This window comes from Dermacentor variabilis, chromosome 2 (assembly GCF_050947875.1).
Source record: "Dermacentor variabilis isolate Ectoservices chromosome 2, ASM5094787v1, whole genome shotgun sequence".
Lineage (NCBI taxonomy): Eukaryota > Metazoa > Arthropoda > Arachnida > Ixodida > Ixodidae > Dermacentor > Dermacentor variabilis.
This window is the reverse complement of record NC_134569.1, coordinates 110,167,227-110,189,633: the sequence shown is the minus strand read 5'-3', so window position 1 is coordinate 110,189,633 and position 22,407 is coordinate 110,167,227. Positions and strand designations below refer to the sequence as shown.

At 48.3% G+C, this 22,407-nt stretch overlaps 1 protein-coding gene across 1 annotated transcript in view; it reads left to right on the top strand.

The window, feature by feature from the left end:
• LOC142570401 (uncharacterized) overlaps positions 1–22,407 on the top strand; it is a 90,462-nt gene that overhangs the window by 27,919 nt on the left and 40,136 nt on the right. The window contains exons 4-6 of the mRNA XM_075678787.1: positions 168–277; positions 12,456–12,488; positions 17,277–17,481. Of these exons, the coding sequence (XP_075534902.1) occupies positions 168–277; positions 12,456–12,488; positions 17,277–17,481 (348 nt within the window). The remainder of the gene's footprint in view (positions 1–167; positions 278–12,455; positions 12,489–17,276; positions 17,482–22,407) is intronic.

Genomic DNA, 22,407 nt, shown 5'->3' with positions numbered 1-22,407 from the left:
GCTGGCGTGCGCAAATGGCAGACTTCGTGTAAATGTGTGCATTTATAGAGTGCATGAGAGGTTCTACTTGTTTATTTTTATGCTAAATACTCCTTTTTTATGCGAATACTTGTCAGATTTCTTACACCGTGTTCAACGAGTAATGTTGTTTTCATCTCGATGCATAGATTGCTACAGATCGACACACTGACGTGGGATGACTGCTACTTTGATGTGCGGAATGAAACGAAACCACCTGAAAATTGTACCGGTTGCAACATCGCCCTGGTTTGTGCCAGTAAGTCCTGCTTCAACATTCGTATGCGATGATTCTAGGGCTAACGGAGGAATCGCGTGAGTTCATCGCTCTACCCGGGAAAACTGCGTGCAGTACTATAGAGGTAGACTTAGTTGTACAGGCCTACGTCTTTTAGCCTTGAGTGTTCGTGTGTCCCCCTTCACTGTGTCTTTGCCAATTGTGTGCGCTAAATATTTTACTATGAAAAAGTGGTCTGTTTCGCCCGAAAGGGGAAGCATTCATAGCGATAGCAATTTAGTAGACAGCTATAATAAGTAAGAATAGTAGTTTTATCGCTCGTATAAACTTGTAAACATTCGCTTACTAACCGAATTAACAAGCACGGTGTCAAGCGGGCAGCATTAGACATAAACACATCTCACTCCATGACCGCGGAAACTCGCTCTCAAAACGCAGTAGTGAGGAAGCGCGGCAGCAGCACTGAGCGAACTGAGACTCATGTTGTTTCGCTTCAACGCTAGCTAAGCGTCGAAAGCACAGCGCATGCCAAGCAACCAGCACTCGGAGCACTGTTTCCAAGTCGCAGGTTGCTTTGAAGATGATGGGGGGGGGGGGGGAAGAAGGCATGCGCGACCGTGCGCTTCGTTCACGCTCAAGCCGTCGGACTAGAACACCCCTCCTCTCCCGGTAACTTGCCTCTCCCCGGAGCTTCGCGCGCGACGGAAGACGGTGCGCTTCCTGGACGCTTTCCTCACTGTGCGCACGAGATTGAGCAGCGATCATCGGCTCCCCTCGCAAAATTTCACTCGCCTATACGACATGCGGCGCACGGCGACACGGTTATCGCCGTTGGTGTTTATATGGAACTTCACGGCGACGGCGACGCAGACGGCAGAAAGCCATCTGGAGTGTCCGTATAATTGCTGTGACAATAAAACTTTCCACTTGTATTTCAACTCAGTGTAGAGTAGACTACAGCACCACTTCTTTTTTCTGTTGCACTCGTAAATTGGCTGTGGACGTCATGCAGTAAATTTTTTACGACAGGGTAATCGCTTATATAAAAATGTAATCTTAATTCTTTAAACATCAGCTTATGCAAAAATATTGCTGTTGGAGCAATGAAGTCGGCCAGTATTTAAGGCATCTCGAAATGCTCGATAGGCAGAGAGCTGCGGAAATGTGCAAAGTAGAGGGCAAGAACCTGTTTAAATAGTTTGCTTTGTTCTCCTTTGATTCTGCGTAGGAACGCATATGCGTTGTACAGATGGATGAATATGAAGAAGCGCGCACACGCACCCACGCACGTACACAAACACACACGTACGCGCACACGCCCCCCCCCCTCCACACACACACAGATCCTCCTTTTAATTAAAGATAATAAATACAAAATAGAAGAAGGATGACGCTACCGGGAAGCAGTGCTCTTTCCCTGTTGAAGGCTAAAAATTTAACAAAATAAGAACAAAGCCTTGTGCCATTCTCTCGCTACCGTGTTATTGCTGTCCTCCGTAAGCCTCCCTTTTTACATTACGCCTCATGAGTGCTAGCTTCAGAAATACGTTTATAGTACCAGACTTCCTATTTCAAGTCTCGTTGTCCCGTCTTGAATATCTAAGCATCATGCACATCAACATGTTCAGTCTGAACTCATTGGCGCTCGCACATGCTAGTCGCTTGAGGAACGCACCTGTGGAATATTTCGAATCTGATACGAAACATGTCCGCGTATACGTCGAACCGCGCATGTTACCGTATAGCATTCATAATTAATTTTGCACTCCAGTATCTCCGACAAGGGAACCAACATTAATTATTGACAAACAGCCTCTAGAATCTGCAACAGTACGTCTATTTAGGTCAATTACTTACAGGGGACCCTGATCATCAAACGGAAATTCACAGAAGAATAAAAATGGGTTGGATAGGATATATGGCAGGCATTGCAAAATGATGACCGGCAGCTCACCGTCGTACTTTGAAAAAAGAAGTAGAAACATTGCATAATCCGCAATAAATACGGGACTTAAGCTTAGGGGTTAACAATGAAGCTTGTTAAGAATTTGCGGACCCCTCAACGAGTCATGGTGAGAAAACTGTAAGGCGTGCCGTTAGGCGCCAGGAAAACCAGGGTAGTTAATATCTAGTTGACATTAAGAGACAAGAAAATGAGGCTTGGTAGGCAATGTAATATTTATGACAAATATCCGGTGGTCTATTAGTCTATTAGAGTTACGGAATGGATGCCACGGGAAGGGAAGCGCGTTCGAAGATCGTCGAAAATTAGGAAGTGTAAGGAAGACTCGCAAATTCGCAGGCACTACTTGGAATCTGCTAGCGTCGCTGGGAGAGGCCTTCGTCCTTTAGCTGACATAATAATGTCACGGCGATGATAATTTCCGCATTACGAGGGCGAATCAGAAAGTATTTGCCTGTATTTTTTAAAGTCAAATTACGGCCTTAAATGCGAAGTCAACATAACAATTACCAGCAGTTTACGTTTCTTAAGTCCGGCCCGGCTTTATCTGCCGATAACTCCGCGGCACGGCGCTGCTGTCAATTGTTGAAGACGGCGGTTATGCTTCACACGTCCACGGCATAGGAGCAGCGAAGTGCGATTCGTTTTCTATGGAGCCAGGGAACGAACGCCCATCTCGGAATCCGCAGGGAAATGCAGCCTGCACATGGGTAAGGTGTGTGGCTTTGAGAAGTGTGAGGTGGTGGTGCTGTGAGTTCGCAAAAGTGCGTGAAGAGTTGTATGACACAGTAAGTGAGGTTCCACAGTCAGCCTAACGTATTCTACCACCGGGGGACCTCAAGTTTAGTGCTGCGATGGGACAACTAAATGTCATAACCGGTATGGGGACTATGTGGGAAAATTGTGTAAGATACGCAAGAGAGTAGGTACATTTGTAATTACGTGTATGCACGTCATTTTGGCTAATAAAAAGTAGGGCCAATACTTTTTGATTAAATCTCATATTTGCCTTTTCTGTTCGCGTTTTGTTACCCCGTTCATTCGCAATGTGAGAGTAAAATGGCGTGAGTATTGTGTCCTAAATCCTGACAACCAGTGTTTCAGAAAATTATTTTCTTGTTATAGCTCATTAAAAGTTCACATGTTACTTTTGTGATGATTTCATATTGTCGCCCAGGTATCACAACTGAAACAGTTTACCACCGACAGATTGGCGAAAAAACGTTTGCCTTTAGCGATGGCTGGTCCTCGGATAGCGCGCGCGCAACCTCGAACTTTGTCGTTCTCGCCTTAAGGGTCCCGTGTCACCATGTGCAAACTTATTTCGTGTCGTTGCTCCCCTCCCAAAGCGACAGGCCCGGTCGTTTCAAGGGCAGCGGGCGCGCACTATGGGCAAGAGTGCCAACACGAAAAGACAAAAACAAAACAAAAAAACATACAGGAATGTACACAATGCTGAAGCGGTTTGTGAGGGTTGCTTATCCCTCGCGTGCGTAGTACGACTACATCCGTACTACGTGGACGACTTCAGCACGGGGACGGCGTCGGTTCGGACCAGAACCACCTCGTAGTTCATATCACTGAGGTGGCGTACAACTTCATAGGGGGCGAAATAGCGGCGCCTTCTCTGAGAGCCCACGGTGTCTGATAGGTGTCCACACCCACAGGCGGTCGCCTGGTAAGTACTGGACATTCCGTCGGGTCCGGTTGAAACGGTAGGCGTCGGTATTCTGCTGGGTGCGGATGCGATTCCGAGCAAGCTGGCGAGCTTCCTCGGCTTTCTCGACGAAATCTTCAGTGGTGTCATTCCTTGTGGCTCCGTGGTCTACCGGGAGCACGGCGTCTAAGGGGGTTGTAACGCGACGTCCGTAAACAAGCTCGAATTGTGTAAACTCGGTGGTCTCCTGCACAGCGGTATTGTAAGCAAACGTGGCGTATGGCAAAATTTCATCCCATGTTTTGTGTTCCATATCAATGTACATGTAGAGTATGTCGGCTAATGTTCTGTTTAGGCGCTCTGTTAAGCCGTTAGTTTGGGGATGATAGGCTGTGGTCTTTCGGTGGTCGGTGTGCGTCATGTGTGACGACTTGTTGCAATAACTCCGCTGTAAACGCTGCACCGCGGTCAGTAATGAATACAGCGGGTGCACCGTGGCGAAGCACGATGTTGTGGACGAAGAAGCTGGCGACTTCAGCAGCAGTTTCCCGCGGCACAGTTTTCGTCTCCGCATAGCGAGTTAAATAGACAATTGCCACGATTATCCACTTATTTTGCAAGGATGACGTGGGGAATGGCCCAAGAAGGTCCATTCCCACTTGCTGGAATGGCGCCGGAGGCGGATCCAAAGGCTGAAGGAGGCCGGCAAGCTTCACGGGTGGAACTTTACGCCTCTGACAGTCACGGCACGTTCGCACACAGCGCTGAATCGACGAAAATAGGTGTGGCCAATAGTATTTTTGCCGTATACCCGCTAATGTCCTCGCGAAGCCTAAGTGGCCCGCACAGGGATCGTCGTGACACGCCTGTAAAACTTCCTCGCGCAGTGCCGTCAGAACGACGAGAAGGAACGTTTCCTGGCTGTTCTCGAAATTTTTATTGTACAGGACATCGTTTCGCAGGCAGTACGACGTCAATGCTTGTGAAAGTGGGCGTGGGACAACAACGTCAGCTTCCTCGAGATATCGGATGACTGGAAGACGCTCAGAGTCTGCACGTTGATAGTTAGCCATGCGCACCATGTCGACGACACCAAGAAACTGCAAATCTAGCTCCAAGTCGGAGGATGTCAAGGGAATAGGAGAACGTGACAAGCAGTCAGCGTCGCTATGCTTATGGCCGGATCTGCAGACAACAGTTATGTCGTATTCCTGGAGGCGGAGGCTCCAACGAGAGAGGCGACCTAACGGGTCTCGTAGATTGGCAAGCCAGCAGAGCGAGTGGTGATCGCTGATCGCTCGAAATGGCCGGCCGTATAAGTAGGGTCGGAACTTGCTGATGGCCCACACCACTGCTAAGCATTCTTTTTCGGTCGTTGAATAATTAGCTTCTGCTTTTGTCAGACTACGACTCGCATACGCAATTACACGTTCTGCGCCATCTTGCCATTGAACCAGAGTGGCCCCGAATCCTACGTTGCTGGCGTCGGTGTGTATTTCAGTTGCCGCGGTGTCATCAAAATGCGCCAGCACTGGAGCGGATTGAAGGCGTTTGCGCAATTCGGTGAAGGCCTGCTCTTGGCCTTCCGTCCACGCAAAGGGCACATCTTGTCGCGTCAGTCTCGTGAGCGGTTCAGCAATGTTTGAGAAGCCTTCAACGAAACGACGGTAGTAAGCCCAGAGGCCCAGGAACCGCTGAACAGCCTTTTTGTCTTTAGGACGAGGAAACTCTGCAACGGCAGCGAGTTTTCTGGGTCTGGTCGTTCTCCTTGGGAGCTGACCACGTGGCCTAGAAACTTGAGTTCCTGGAAGCCAAAGTAAAAATTTTCATGCTTGATGGTGAGGTTGGCCTTGCGTATTGCGGTAAGGACACTTCGTAGCCGGGCGAGATGTTCATCGAACGTGCTGGAAAACACAACAACGTTGCCTAGGTACACTAGACACGTCTGCCACTTTAGTCCAACGAGTACAGTGTGCATCATTTGTTAGAACGTAGCAGGAGCGGAAGAGAGAACGAAAGGCAGCACTTCAAATTCGTACAGCCCATCGGGAGTCACGAAGGCGGTTTTTCACGGTTACGCTCATCCACTTCGATTTGCCAGTAGCCTGATTTTAGGTCTAACGAAGTAAAGAACTGAGCATGACGCAGACGGTCCAAAGCGTCATCGATCCGTGCAGGGTATAAACGTCGCGTTTGGTGACTCGGTTAAGCCGTCTGTAGTCAGCGCAGAAGCGGAGTGTGCTGTCTTTCTTTTTTACTAGTACGACAGGCGATGCCCACGGACTTGTCGACGGCTGGATGACATCATCATTCAGCATTTCTTGAACTTGACGCTTATCGCCTCCCGCTCCATAGGTGACACGCGAACGGATGCTGACGAACCGGCTGCTCCGACTCTTCTGTAACGATCCGGTGTTGCGTAATGGAAGTGCGCTGGAATTTGGATTCCGTGGAAAAACAACCGGTGAATTCTGTCAGTAGGCCCAGCAGCTGATCCTTCTGTACATCTGCTAAGTCAGCATTAATGTGGACGAGGGTATTCAGGCTGGCGGGAGTTGTTGCATCCGGTGAAGTCACTTGTAACGTGCCGATGTTGGAGAAGTCAGCAATGTCGTTCAGGAATGCCACCGCTGTACCTTGAGGGACGTGCTGATACTCATGGCTGAAGTTTGTCAACAAAACTTGCGAGCACTTATGCTGTATTCGAACAAGGCCCCGGGCGATGCAGATGTGTCTTTCGAGCAGCAGCGGGATATTTGCCTCGGTAATACCCTCATAGCCGTCGAATGCGTCGCTGGTGATGAGGGTCACTACGCTGCTCCTTGGCGGCACTGTGATGTTCTCGTCAACAATCCTCAAGGCGCTGACATACGTGTCGGCAGCGCTGCTCCCTGCTGAGGCCTGCGCCGTCGAAAACGGTACCTGCGACTTTTGTAAGTTAATCACAGCTCCATAAACATGCAGAAAGTCCATTCCCAGAATTAGGTCCCTCGAACAGCTTGGGAGGATAACGAATTCTCCGAGGTATGCAAACCCACGAATGCTCACTTGTGCTGTGCATCTTCCTACCGGGGTTAGCAGATGGCCTCCTGCAGTGCGAATCTGCGACCCAGTCCACTCGGTAGAAACTTTCTTCAGCTTGCAGGCAAGGTCAATGCTCATAACTGAGGTGTCCTCTCCAGTGTCGATTAACGCCGTTATTTCTTCGTCGTCTATGGTGACGGGAATGTTCGACGTTACTACCTCTCGTAAGGTGTTTGACTCCGTCTGTACGTCTGCGTCATTCTGTTTTCGTCGTTGTCGTCGTAGTGGAGGATCTTGCGTACGGTCGTCGTCAGCGGCCTCACCTCCGGAGGTCGCTGAACTCAGTTTTACCGACCCGCCGGGCTAGGCGAGCGGCGTCTCAGAGCGCCGCGAGTAAAGGCTTGGCTTGGTGATAGTGACCTGTAACGAGCAGGAGACGACGAACGGGGCCACTGCCATAGCTGATCAACATTGCGACGATTCGCGACGAAACTCTCTATTTCCGGCGGCCACCCACCAGGTCGTGGACGAGGTGCATTCGGCGAGAATCCACGGAGCCCCACATGACGATAAGGACACATTCTGCAGATGTGTCCGGCTTCGCCACAAGGATAACAAAGGGGCTTGTAAACTGTGGTGCGCCAGACGTCGCTCTTCCTAGTCCTTGCTTCGGCGATGTGCGGTGGGCTGCGAGGCGGCCTGAAGCTTACGTCCATTTGTTGAGTGGGGTGTACCATGCTGCACGCACTTGAGGGCGGCGGACGGCGTACTGCTCCAGCGTAACTCATTTCGGCGTGCGGTCTCTGCTGTGGTGCCTCGTACTGTCCAGGAATACGGACGGCCTGTCGGACCTCGGCGCGCACCATTTCCGCAATGGAAAGTTGTCCCACAGGGGCAGTGGTCGTCTGCATCTTCTGCAGTTCCTCCTTGACGACAGCCCTGATGAGTTCTCGCAAGGCGCCAACGTCGTTACCGAGGGTAACGGCAGAGAGCTTCCTTGAAATCATGGCGTCGCGGTTGTTTTGCCTGGCCCGCTGTTGAAGGGCCTTTTCCATAGTAGTGGCTTCGTCATGGAACTCTGCAAGTGTCCTCGGCGGATTTCGAATGAGGCCAGCAAAGATTTCCTCTTTGACGCCGCGCATGAGATGGCGCACCTTCTTTGTTTCAGTCATGGAAGGGTCCGCACGTCTGAAAAGCCGATTCATGTCTGCTACGTACGCCGTCACTCGCTCAATCGGGCCTTGAATTCTTGCCTCCAACGCTAACTCCGCCCTCTCCTTCCTGTCCGCCCTGGCAAAGGCATTGAGGAACTGCCTACGAAATTCTTCCCATGACGTCAGTGTCGCCTCGTGGTTCTCAAACCACGTTTTCGCGTGATCCCCAAGAGCGAAGTCGACGTAGCGTAGCTTACGCTCGTGGTTGCAGTCGTTGACGTTGGCAACACGGTCAAAATGGTCAAGCCAGTCGTCGGCGTCCTCTGAAGCACTACCGTGCAACAGATTCGGCGTCCGGATGGGATTGACGGCAACGTGCGATGCTGCAGGAGTGGCAGGAGGTGGTTGGTTCGTCAGTCTAGTTCGTTCGGGTAGTAGACCGTGCCGTGGCTGGAGCCCCTGGAGAGGTCGGCTGGCGCGTACATGCACAGGGGTAAGCTCGGCTGAACTAGTCACCTGGCTTAGGTATGGGGTATGCTCCGGATATCTTAACATCGACCGTACCTCGCACGTCCACCAGAAATGTCACCCAGCTATTACAACTGAAACAGTTTACCACCGACAGGTTGGCAAAAAAACGTCTGCCTTTAGCGATGGCTAGTCCTCGGAGAGCGCGCGCGCAACCTCGAACTTCGTCGTTCTCGCCTTAAGGGTCCCGTGTCATCATGTGCAAACTTATTTCGCGTCAATATAATCTACAATTTTTGTCAAATTATGCAGGCTACGATTCCTCCGATCACCTTGCTGATTAAGAGTGTTTCAGAGAGTTCATGAGTTATGTCAAAAGTTCCAACTGCCTTGGGTTTAAAAAGAACACTCGAATGCACATAATTCCAAAGTCTGGCGTGCCAGAAGCATCATAGGAACTGTACCACATGCTCAAATGACACATAAGGTGAATGACCCCAATTATTGTATACAATGTACCATTTCGATTATTACATTTTGTTGACCCACCGTGGTTCCTTAGTGGCTGGGGTGTTGGGCTGGTAACCACAAGGTCCCAGGATTGAATCTCGGCCACGGCGGCCGCATTTCGATGGGGGCGAAATGCCAATACACCCGTGTATTCAGATATACGTGCACATTAAAGAACCCCAGGTAGTTCAAATTTCTGGAGTCCCCCACTACGGCGGGCCTCATAATCAGAAAGTGGTTTTGGCACGTAAAACCCCATAATTTAATTTATTACGCTATGTTAAAGGGCCCTGAACGGACCCTCGGGCTTGGTGAAATAACATAGTCCGCGAGTAGCATACGCTACTGTGAACATCTCAGACAAGTTTTACTCTCGTACTGCAAGCCGATCGGAAAGTCATCTTTCTCTCAAACGCTCTGTTTTCAACACAAGGCCCGCTCCTCACTCTCTTCTGGACGCTTTATTTCGTCATCGGACGCTTTATTGCGTCATTCCATCAGACGGCTGCTGTTGGCCGATAAGTGACATCAAGCCGCTGTCGGCTACATGGCGTAGATACCGCGGCCGCTGCGGGGTGCCGCCACGAGTCCAGTGGCAGAAAGCACGGCGGCTCTCTCAGGACAACCGCGTTTGGCTTATGTTTGGCGCGTCGTAGGCACCAAAGGCGGAAGTCGTGGCGTCTACGTCAGCATTTGAAATTATACTTGAATTGTGCGCCACGGTGACATTTAGGAGGAGGTGGAGCGTTGTGGGCACGCTCCACTGCGCCGTAGTCTTCGCAGTGCAAGTCATTGAAGAGGGAACGGGAGCACAGCGGAAGCCGGCGTTTGATTGCCAATAATTCCGATTCTGCTTAACGCATAGAAGTACTTTCGGCGACAAAGTATTTTTGAAACAGCCTATTTTCACTTCAAATGCATTTCTACACTTCGATAATAAGTGGTTCAGGGCCGTCTTAAGGTAAGCGTTTACGTGAAATATTCGAATTTAACACCCATATTTGTTGTTGTATTTGTGAATTATTACCATTCTTCATACGCTTTATAGTGTTTAAGAAAGTTTACAAATTTTTACTTGGCATAACATATTACTTACTCCTTCTCAGTAGTGACTCGCATGGAGGCTTGTAAGGCTTTTCGGATATTTAAATAAAAGCTAATGCAAGCACCTGAGAACCTGAGCCTGGTGTCAGTTCAGACGTTCCTTTTGCAAATATTTTGCGCTTGCATTATCGTAGGTAAAGTTCAGTGGAAACTTTTGATGGTTTTCGTGATTTCGCGCGCAACGAAGAGGTCTTGGCGGGTTATTTATTGCCAGAAATGGTGCCGAACACAATATAATTCTAGCATATTGGCGGGTTTCAGCTAATGTAGTTTTGTTCGAGAGCCGTTTGCTAGAACCAAAGCACCAATGTTTCTACATTTTTTGTTCCCTTAATTACCTTTCTGGTATTGCTGTTTATAAAGGAAACTGTGGTAGTGTTACGTCTACAATTGTTGGTGGAGGACGCAAAACTCTAATTTAGCGTACGCTACGTAAGGGTTTCTACACACAGAAACGGGATAACGCATGTTCTTTTAGCGCTTTTTACACCAACCAGTGCAGTTAGCGTCCTGGAATTGAGGAATTTCCACATAAGCGGTAATACGTTCTGTATTATAATCACAGATACGACGCGCGTCAAGATCAGCAGGACGCACCGCCATTCGTATGGCGTTGCATCCGTCACATTTATGACACTTGTCAAAATCATATGTCACTCTTCTTTCCTCTCCCCCTTTGAAGTGACCAAAAATGTTTCTACAAAAGTACAAGGGGAAACCCTGCTGCATTTGTTCAGCTACAATGGCAAGCACATAAAATTGTCGAATCTTCGGTCTCGTGGCTTCAGACGTTCTAACGGCGGAAGTTAGTACCGCCTTTAAACTTTTTTTCTATTATTCACATGTTCTACACATAAACATGCGATAGGTTTTTGTGCACGTGCATAAATATTACAATTCACTTCATTCAAGCACATCATTTGAAAATGTTCAATTTGCAATGCCAGAAAGGTATTTCAAGCTTGAACGAAATTTACGTACTACGCATATTTCTTAGACTCTAATTTCATATTTGCATCTACAGCAGACACAAGCGGCACAGTTTCCCATTGTAATTTTTGTTGAAAGATGAATGGCCGGGGAGGAACAATGGGGGCATGTTACTCAACTCGGCACGTGACCAGCAAGGCAATTAGACGGGACACTGCATGCATGCATGGCCGCACAAGAAGGCTGATGGTGATGGCTTCGTGCGCGCAACCATGATTCCTCGCGTGGTAAATTAGAAACATAATAAAATTGTCCGGGAGAATCTCAGTGAAACAGTAGTGCCAACTTTCGTATGTAGAACACAATGAATACGACATAAGCACAATGACATCAATACAATGGATACGACATACACATGTTGTGGAGCGCTCACTTGTACGCATTCTACGTTTGACAACACGTCCGTACAGGTTCTTCCAAGTCATTGCCAGTGCAAATGCTCATCGCTCTCAACAGCTAAGCCTCACATGTCAATGTCTGGAACACCAAACGATGACGAAGGGCGGATTAAACCATGTGATGCGACTACTGTGACAGATAAAGCGAAAACAACTGAATCAATATAAAATAGCGGTCACTAAATACTTGCCACTGTAGAATGTATACGGTGAACGGTAACATAATTCTCGGGTAATACAATCTTGAACGCAATTCCCATTGTATTACAAATATCACCTAATTTTTCTAACGCACTAGCGGTACACTATGTATATAGAACGATTAAGTCATTGACGTAATCAAAAAATAAAGAAACGCAACTCAGTTGCATTTTTTTGCATGTATATTGTTTATTCCTTCACCAACTTGGTCTCTATTCTGTACTTGATATTATTCTTCCTTTCATTGTAGTTCATTGATATTATATATAATATTATATTTGATTACTAGTGTACAGTTTATCGTTGAGGAACTGTTGATCAAATTAGTTGATTATCGCATATTTGATTTTGTGCAATGTTGTTTAGCCTGTCCGCATGGACCTTTCCAGAAAGGGGCGTAAAGTTGTCCAGAATCACGGCGCTGCTGCCGCTGACGGGCTCGCATATCTGGAAAGGTGCACTGCCAACTTAAACTTTGTTTTGGACACAAACTAGCCTAGTGCTTGTAAAGTGGATGTAAAGAAATAAATAAGGAAGTAAATTAAACTAAATCATTCCATCATTCAATCAATCGATCATTCAATCAATGAGATGTATCGTATTTATCAGCGTTCCGTATTCTAGCTCGTTTTCTGTGAGCTCGACGGCGTTGCTATGATCGTTGGTCGCCATCGATGTAAGTGTCGACACTTACTCTAATAAATTGAACGGTGTTGTACTTGTGTTGCAGCTCCGCTCCACTACTTGAATGGACCAGATTGTGGTGAGTGGAAGAACGCTTACAGAGATCATGTATCAAATGTGCATTTATTGAACCTTGTTTCAACATTACTGAAGGGCTACTTACAACGTGCCTGCTTTTCTTACTGCTCATGCGGGATTAAAAATAGGGACGTCATTGTTAATATCGATTGTCTCTGAAGTTATTGCCTATGAGTATTGGATTGCTTGTTATTGTAGTAATTTTTTAAATGTCGGTGTTCGAACAAGACGGCAGTTTACAAGAAAAAGCAAAGAAGCTTACCGATGATTACAATACTCTCTACGCGAAATTTGAGCGCAGCCCTATGAGTGCTTTCATTTCGCGACATATTGGCTGGCCTGGACAATGCGTCAAGTGCGGCATGTTGCAAACGGAGCGAAGTGTGGCGCGACTGCCTCGCTAATCTTGATATCGCCAGAGCCAGCGCGTGAGTGACACGTCGGCACGGTTCACAGCAGCCGCGCCGACGGACCTACCCGACGGCCTCTCAGACTTCCCAGCAGCCTTCGTCGCCGCCGTACGCTTTTCTTCTCAAGCTGTCGCCATGCCCTCCTCAGCTTTCTGTCTCCTGGGCCACGGCTGCGGCATTTCCGTGGGGCCGAAATGCGAAAACACCCGTGTACTTAGATTTACGTGCACGTTAAAGAACCCCATGGGGTCAAAAGTTTCCGGAGTCCACCACTACGTCGTGCCTCATAATCGGAAAGTGGTTTTGGCACGTAAAAACCCCATAATTTTTTTTCTGTCTCCTGCTTGCGCTGCACCCTCCTCTCCACTTTCCTCCTCACGTCTTGCATCCCGCGCTACGCTCGGCGTTGGCGTTTTAGAGTGTTTTAGTTGAGCGTCCTTACGGTACGCTCCGCTCCGAGTCGCGCCGCCAAGCCACCGCGGAGCGGCGGGCGATTTAGCGTAGCGGAGCGGACGTTCCATAGTTGCAGCGCCCTCTGGCCAAATTAAAGGTAATGAAAGAAAATAAAAACACACCTTGATCACTTTTATAATGTACGACGTATACATGTATAACTTATTTGTCCATGAAGCATCTAGGCGTGCGCTTGTAATGCGTTACCGGGCCATCTTATCCGGTGAAAAATAAAGCGCCGTCTCGGGGAACGCCACGTTATAGCCAGCGAGCTTGGTTTCTGCTTCCAATCCAATCCTTTCTGACGCCATCGCTAGCCAACGTGCTGCGCAGCCCGTTCCGCTCAGGCAGCATGTAGGCGGACCGTGTTTGTCGCTCCGCTAGCCCGCTTGCGGCTAAGCGGAAGGCGCATGCGTATTCGCGCTTCCGCTCCGCTTAGCTCCTGAGCGGAGCGTAAGACGCCCAACTAAAACACTATTTTTCGCTGTGCTTGTTCGGTCGGTTACGCTGTCGACAAAGCCGACGCCGAAGCTCGCCGCAGGAACGAATACTTAAGAACTGCGCTGTAAATGTCCACTTTGCAAACTTATTCAAAAGTGGGGAAACAAACGAAACCTCTGCTCGTAGCCAGCGTTCCAAAAAACGTAACTTGACTTCATCATTGCAACATCTGATTGGCAGGTTTATTGGCAACATTACTCGTCTTCGTCATGGCAACGGGAACTTTCCTTGGCGGGTTAGCGAAAAGAGGACCAAACCTCGTTTGATTCAAAACAGCTTTCATTGCAGGAGTGTGGAGAACAGGTGTTGTCCCCTTCAGGGCAGCAGGTTCTTTATTTCGCAGGGTTACTGTCGTGTCCACTGCCGAGCGGTGATGGGAGCGACAGACTGACGCCACTCCGATGTAGCGACGTACCCAAAAAGCCCCGTGTTTATTATCCCTTTTTCTCAATAACGTCGAAGATCCTGTCCACACGAGTGCTTGGTCAGATCAGAGAAAACCGATAACACTACCAGTTGCCTACAAGAAAACGGATCGTCAGGGCAGCAAGTAGTTTCTTTGGCGTGGTTATCAAAAAGGCGACTCGTTTCGCCAAGCCAACTGGTGCTTTCCTTGCCAGGACTATCAGCAAAAAGACTAGTCTTTGTCGGGGTAAACTTACATCCATTGGCACGGTCACTGACAATAAAACTCGTGTTGATGAAGTCAGTAGGTATATTTTTGCAGAGTTGTTATTATTGTATCCTTTGCAGGGTTATTGATAACGCAATATATCTTGTTTATAGCAGGAAAGAGTTGCCAAGGTTAGCGACGATTGCACTCGTCTCCAATAGTGCTGCAGCTACTTTCATTGGCAGGTTTACTGAATATGAAAGTTCGACTTCGTCAACGTAACAGCTGCTTTCCGTAACAAGGTTACCGGCAAGACGACTCGTCTTCGTCAGGGCAGCTACTACTATTGTTTGCAGCGTTTTCGAAAAGAAAGCTTTTTTTTTATCAGAACAGTAACTACTCTCATTGGCAGGCTTATCCAAAAGATGACTTGTCGTCTTCAGGGTAGTAGGGGCTTTCCTTGGCAGAGTCACTGACACGAAATATACTACTCGTGATTTTAACTACTTCTTTGGCAGATAGGAGTGAAGAGAACTTGTAACTAATATCGAAATGTTCATACCGTGTGAGTATTCCCTGTTTTACTAGTGTGAGTCAACTCTACTGCACATTTTCGTTGACGCCTTTATCTTGGTCGGTCCTTTATTTAAGACACGTTTGCACAATTTTCGCGTTATTGTGCTAAAGAAGGTTGTCAAACTCGGCCAGGCGGAGTATCTCTTGCCTTTAGAAAGTCATGTAAGTATTATATATCAATGAACAAGTAACTGTTGTCACGCTGCTGTTGGCAGACAACAAAGAGAAATGTTTCAGTGGGGGTGCTTTTGAGGAGCAGAGGTATTAATTCTCACTGGCTGCATTGCACGGGAGTGTGGAAGGACGGACGGAAGTTGTAGTGGCAGAGGGTATTACTTATGCGCTAGGAAGTCAAACAAAGGTGCCAGGAGTATATGATGATTCTCTCTGCAACCTTTAGATCTTAAATAAGCTCGCAAGAACAGTGGCCGATTTTGCATTCCAGCTGTTGAGTGTTCCAATCGCTTTTTAAAGCGGAGCTGTTTATGGCTAACCTTCCGTAAATATTCATGTGTGCGAGCTAAGACTCCGGTCTTAAAACTGAAATAAAATCGCTTCATTCTGCGCAAAAACCTTGTATGTGCAGCACTTGCATATGTATGTCGAGTAATTTAGTTATTAATAAGCACGATATTCAAGATCACTGGACTCTCAGCTAGACAAAAAATGTTTCTGAAACATTTACCGCTATGCAACCCGCGTTGATCATGCCTACGCTCACACCGCCGTCTTTGCTGTCGTTCCAATCTAATGGGCACCTCGTTTCCTTCCGATTTCACGGGGCGGCGCCACCGTCATGCGTGGCGTGTTTACGTTGCGCCAGTGGTCGTTCGCCTGTCTCACCGCGCGTGTATATAAATAAAACTACACAAGAGAAGCTGCCGTTTTACATATTCAATTTCGCTCTCTCGTCGTCATGGCGAAGCCCCGTGTAGCGCCCACTCCCAAGGAGCGACGGAAACGACAACGACGTGAATGTGATCGGCGGCGTCGGTCGGCCAACACCACCGATGAACAGCGTGCAAGAAACACCAAGCGCATGCGGCGAGTCAGGAAAGACGCCCAACCTCGTGAGGCAGAGAACGCATCACAAAGGCGTAGTTACCACGCGGTTACATTGCAGAACTTCAATAGAGCGTACGCTATAACTTCAAAGGGTACTTTCTGGACAGGCAATTTGGGTGTGCTACGCTAAACGCCTCCCCAAACCACCGTAGAACAGTGTCACCGAATGTGCCGATGTGAATGCCGTGCGGACGACTGACGGGATCGTGGTATACACTTCGTATATATCGCCGGGTGCAACAAAATGCCACATCGAGATATTTATTCATGTCGTCGCCATTCGTTGGGATCAGGGATGACGACACCTCGCCCATCATCGTCGTCATCGACTTAAACATTGACCTATCGGGGCCGGAAAAGAAGTGGTTTCGACATTATGTGCTCAAACGCTTCGACTTGGAGTGGCACACAAATTGTTCAACTCCGACCACTCACCACTGGTCGTGCTTAGACCTCACTCTTGCAAAGAATCTTTCTACGGTTGTGCCCGAGCCGATCAGTGTATGCCATAGCGACTACAAGAACATCGTCACCACCATCACGACCAAATTATGGGCACCAATTCAGGCTATCAGCAAAGCCCGCCGACGAAGTACACCAACTAAATCCACCTGCTAAGACCCCGACTAAGACCACCGACTAAGACGCAGCCATCAAAAAAATGCGTGTGCGTTCGTGTGCCGCCGACCTTAAATCTGTGTGTGTGTGTGTCACATCAATGTGTCATATCAATGTCACATCAATGTCACATTTGTGTCACATCAATGTCGTGTTCTAATCCAGCTTCGCTGGTAACCCACCTTCACTGCAGTGGAATGGCGCAGGCTTTTTATGAGTTCGTTTTCCTGCCTTTATGAATAGTTGTTCGTGTCTTATTCCCACTCCTTCTTAGGTAAACCCCGTCTCTCAGAACTAAAACGACAGCAATCATTTGCGTTCCACCGAACGACTAATACGAGCTTTTCGTTATGAAATTACAGTAAAATAGAATAACGTTTCGATGTTGATGGTTGTCTAATTTTTATTCATATGGTGAAAACTCACGAGGATCGTTGTACACTTGAATGATGTCCACACAGTAAACATCACTGGTGCACTTGCAACGCTGTTGCGAGCAAGAGGGCACTGTAAATGTTTTTCTTTTGGCCGCCGCCACTTTTTTCGTTCGCAGTCACGAAAGCAGAAGGCAACATCGATGTCGAGTATTGCTACGAAAAAGATAAAGTCAACGCTACGGAGGCCAGCAAGCGGTGCGCAGAGAAGTCATCGGCGCTGGTGGAGATAGAGGAACTGCCCAGAACACTACACGAGGCTCTCGCGAATGACCCTATCCTCAACTGGGAGTTCTGGGTAGACCTGAAAAAGGAAGACGTGAGGTACGCGCCAATTCTTCGTTTGAGCGTTGCGCCTTTGTTTTGTTTATAGCAATGACGTAGCCTCAGTAATATTTATTTGAGTGCACCTAACGCGACGCGTGCCAGACAACACGCGCAAAGCTGTTAGGAAGCTAAGATGAAAGGGAAAAACTGACGTCCACCCTTCCCGTTGCCCGAAGCTATAGATGAGAGCCGTACGGGTTTCTCAGACAGAAAGCTTCGCATTTGAAGAAAAATTCGTCTTGGTCCGGAATTCGTACCCGGGATGAAGGCCTTTCCGGGCTGGTGACTCTACTATTGAGCTAACCAGCAGGCTAGGCGATCGCAGAGAGATGGCGAATTAATCGGCAACTCGAAAGACTGGCATACTGAATATGGCAAAGAAAGTTCTGCGGAAGCACACAAGGTGGAGGAAAGTTAATGAATAGGAAAAATTGACATCCACCCGTCTTGTAGCATGAAGCTACAAAAGATACCCAACGAGTTTCCCAGAATGAAAGCGTCACAGTTGGAGCAAAATTCATCCTGGGGTGCTATGCAAAGGAGCCCTGAGTTTGGCAAAATTCGGGACGTACGCGAACTGTGGCGACGCCTACAGATGATTGACTTAATGGTACCAAGACATAAAGAAAGAGGTGGAACCTATCTCATGACGACTCTCGATGGTAATGCGTTAGCATTGTATCAATATAGGTACACAACATATTCGCACCGTAGAATTGAGTCATGTATGAGGCGTGCACTACAGCGGGACTTTTACTTCGATCTTCCCTGAGGAAACTAGGCGCCACCAGGCGCAGCTCCCAAGAAGCCTGCACGTGGCCTCCAAAATGCAATGCGGGCCGGTGCATGGTGAACGCTGAGAAATGCGTTTTGCGGCAACTGGGCTCCTCTGTCGCGCGTCTTTCTGGACAAGCTGCGCCATCTAGTGGCACTGCTGAGCACTGCATGTGTGGCCTCCAACGCCAGAAGTGCGGCGCAGCGTGCCTGCGAACGCTCAACATTGTTCCTTCGCTCAGTCGCACGTACTCAGTGACCCTAGCTGGTGAGTGGTTTATTCAAGAGCGGCCCAAACCCAGGGCCACTCGTGCAACCCTAAAGCGTTGGCGAAAGTAGCACATACCTAATGCATTTGTGGCGCAGCCTGATGATGCATTGGGTTGCTGTCGTTGATGAACCCTTGTGACGCGGATTCAATTACGCTCAGCTTCGGAGAAAGTCAAAAGATATTTTGTGTCATTGTAGAGCGGCACATTCCCAGTTACCCATGTTGGCTTCGAATGCGTTCATTGATGACGGCACCCACCTTCTGCCACATACCCAGTGACCCCATAGAATAAAGAACCAACTTAGAGAAGGGAAACTGTACCTTCCGCCGTGGTTAGAAAATAAGCAGCGGCAGCGCATGGAACTTACTTAGGCGGACGCCAGATGACGCTGCTCAATCCGGAAGCGGAAGTGCAATTTTTTTTTAGAGCACAATCCAATATGGCCGTTTTTTGCCGGTCGCGTACGCTGGTACGCGCCGTGCTTGCCCTGCAGGCTATGCGGCATGCCTCAATGCCTTCGCTCCCGCGTAGCTGGTGCGTTATAATTGCCAAGAGCCTCTACTGACGCCCATACAAACAAGCCACAAGTGAGTGAACAGAACGCGCGACATTATTGGCAGAAGACAAGCAGTGTACATTCTCGTGCAATAGCAGAAATAAAATTTGCATGTCGAGATACGCTGGAATCATTGACGCGAGCTCGTAAACGGCTCACCGTCGTCGTCGCACGTGGTGGTCAGGTGAACGACTAACAACCAGCAGCGGAAACATATTGGACAGAGTGTGCCACTTGTTTGCAGCGACAGTCGCCGTTAAAAATGCCCAAATTGCATTGCGAAGCAATCGGGAGACGCAGGCATCTGCTGCCGCAGCCTACACAGCGACATGGGCCACCCCAGATTTTAGCCGTTCACTCCTTACCAACCTGCACGTTTCTTTTCTTTCGGGGGCCGCTAATGTGTGGCTCACATTTGGTGTCTCACATTGTCTCACTATGGACAAGTCGCTTTCGTGGGCATCGCCTCCATCAGCTACTTTTGCGGGCCTTTCCAACCATCTGGCTATCAACTTCATACACATCGGACTATGTAAGCACGTATGCTGGTCTCCGTTCATGCCTAATCGCGGCCGAGAAAGGCCAGAGGCACAATTTGCCCATTGCTGCAGTAGGAAAGGGCGAACGGGGAGCACGAATCACGGTGCATGAAAATTGGGAGTCTATGTCGCTGTGCAGGCTGCAGGAGCGAATGCTTACTTCGAGAGACTGCTTCCCAGTGCAACCGACCAGGCCGCAATATTCTAAAAATATAACACTGCGACCGTAGCCAAGTGAGATAACAGCAAAATTATTAGCAATCAGTCACCGCATGAGGTTCAGACAATACATTATACATTGGCGACGAACCATATGGCAACAGTGAGCATTCACATACACGGGTCTCTTAGAGTACATTGAGCTGCCTACCTACAGGCGTAGTGCCTGCCTTCGTCGCACGTGGTGGTCTACTAACGAGCAACAACCAGCAGCAGAAACAGATTGGACTGAGTGTCCCACCTGTTTGCGGCGACAGTCTCTGTTAAAGATGAGCAACTTGCAGTGCAAAGCAATCGGGGGACGCAGGCATCTGCTGCCGCAGCCTACACAGCGACATGGACTACCCATCATTTTAGCATTGACTCCTTTCCAGCCTGCATGTTTCTTTTCTTTTGGAGGCCGCTAATGTGTGGCTCACACTTGGTGTCCCACATTGTCTCAATATGGACAAGTCGCTTTCGTGGGCATCACCTTCATCAGCCACTTTTGCGGGCCTTTCCACCCAACTTCATTCACGTCCGACCATGTAAGCACTTATGCTGGTCTCCATTCATGCCTAATCGCGGCCGAGAAAGGCCAGAGGCACAATTTGCCCATGGCTGCAGCAGGAAAGGGTGAACGGGGAGCACGAATCACGGTGTGCGTAAATTGGGAGTCTATGTCGCTGTGCAGACTGCAGGATCAAATGCTTACTACGAGAGGCTGCTTCCCAGTGTAACCGCCAGGCCGCAATATTCGAAAAACATAAAACTGCGACCGTAACCAAGTGACATAACAGCAAATTTAAACAGCAGTCAGTCACCGCATGAGGTTCAGACAATACATTATACATTGGCTACGAACCATCTTACAGGCATAATGCTTGCCTTTGTCGCATGTGGTGGTCTGGTAACGAGCGAAAACCTGCGGTACAAACAGATTGGACAGAGCCTCGCACCTGTTTGAACCAACAGTTGCCGTTGAAGATGAGCAACTTCCATTGCGAAGCAATCAGGTGACGCAGGCATCTGCTGCCGCAACCAACACAGCGACATGGACTACCCGGCATTTTAGCGTTAACTCCTTTCCAACCTGCACATTTATTTTCTTTCGGGGGCCGCTATGTGTGGCTTACACTTTGTGTCCCACTTTGTCCCAATGTGGACAAGTCGCTTTTGTGGGCATCACCTTCGGCAGCCATTCTTGCGGGCCTTTCCACCCATACGGCTATCAACTTCATACACCTCGAACCATGTAAGCACATATGCTGGTCTCCGTTTTGAGCAAATCATGGCCGAGGTAGGCCACAAGCACAATTTGCCCTTGGCTGCAGCAGGCCAGAACGAACGGGGCGCACCAGTTACGGTGTGTGTATACTGGGAGTCTATGTCGCTTTGCGGACTGCAGGAGCAAATGCTTACCTCGAGGGACTGCTTACCAATGCAACTGACCAGGCCCCCACATCTGAGAAACGTAACACAGTTACCACAACCAAGTGTGGCAGCAAAACCAGATTCTGCAATCAATCACTTCAGTGTAGCTTGCACAAAGACCCAGGCTATCAAGGAAGAGCAGCAATCATCAACGAGACTAGGAATATGGAAAATGAGAAAGCTTGCATTCAAGAGAGAAGGCACTCTGCTCTGCAAGCATTGAAGGCTAAAAACATCAAGAAAAGTAAAATGGTGCATAGCACATTTGCATAGGTTAATGCAAAACGCATGCCGATGCTGCATCAGCTATTTCAGGAGAGGAATTGCGCATGACAACATATACTAGAAGATACTGCTACAGATATGTTAGGCTGCTAGACAGTGACTGGTATTAAGTATCAGCGATGAATCGGTTCACCGTTATATTTGGATGAGGATGAATGATCTCTAAAAAAATGGGCAATGAGAAAGCTTGCATTTATAGAAGAAAAATTACACTTGGCACAAACGGAATTAACATGGCTAGGAAGCTGATTAAGGGCAAACTGATGGAACTCGATCTTTTGGCCAGCGTCGTGCGTGCTTGGTCAGATGTTGCAGGTGCATCTGAAGACGAAGAATTTCTAGAAAGTCCTTTTTGAGTTACCTGGATGACTCAGCCAAATGTCCATGCTGGTGGAATGGTGGCTGAAGCTCTTTTCAGTCTTGACACAGTCCTCTGCAGACTTGATATCTCATTCATATTCTTCTGCATGTGCTTCTTTGTTCTTGGTGTAAAATCCTTGCAAATTCGGCTCCAGCCCCTTCCTGTTGGCGCAGATAGGAGCTCCTGTGATGACCAAGATGTGCTTGGCATAGACTCTGTTGGGGCAAAACGGTGACACATGAGATACAGCACAGATTAGCCAAATTTATGTGTGTTTTATATGTTCGAACCAATTATACTGAACCATAAATATGAACAAACATTCATATCTGCTGCAAACAGCAAGCCAATACAGCATATATCAAACATATTTATTTCTGAACCATGTGTTGTTTACCTTGTAGTAGTAGCCAATGTCCACACAATGACGTTGCTGTAGCAGGCAGCAGCTTCTGTTTAGTGCGTGGAGTGTGTTGCTTTATACTGGTGCCGTCCTCATTACTG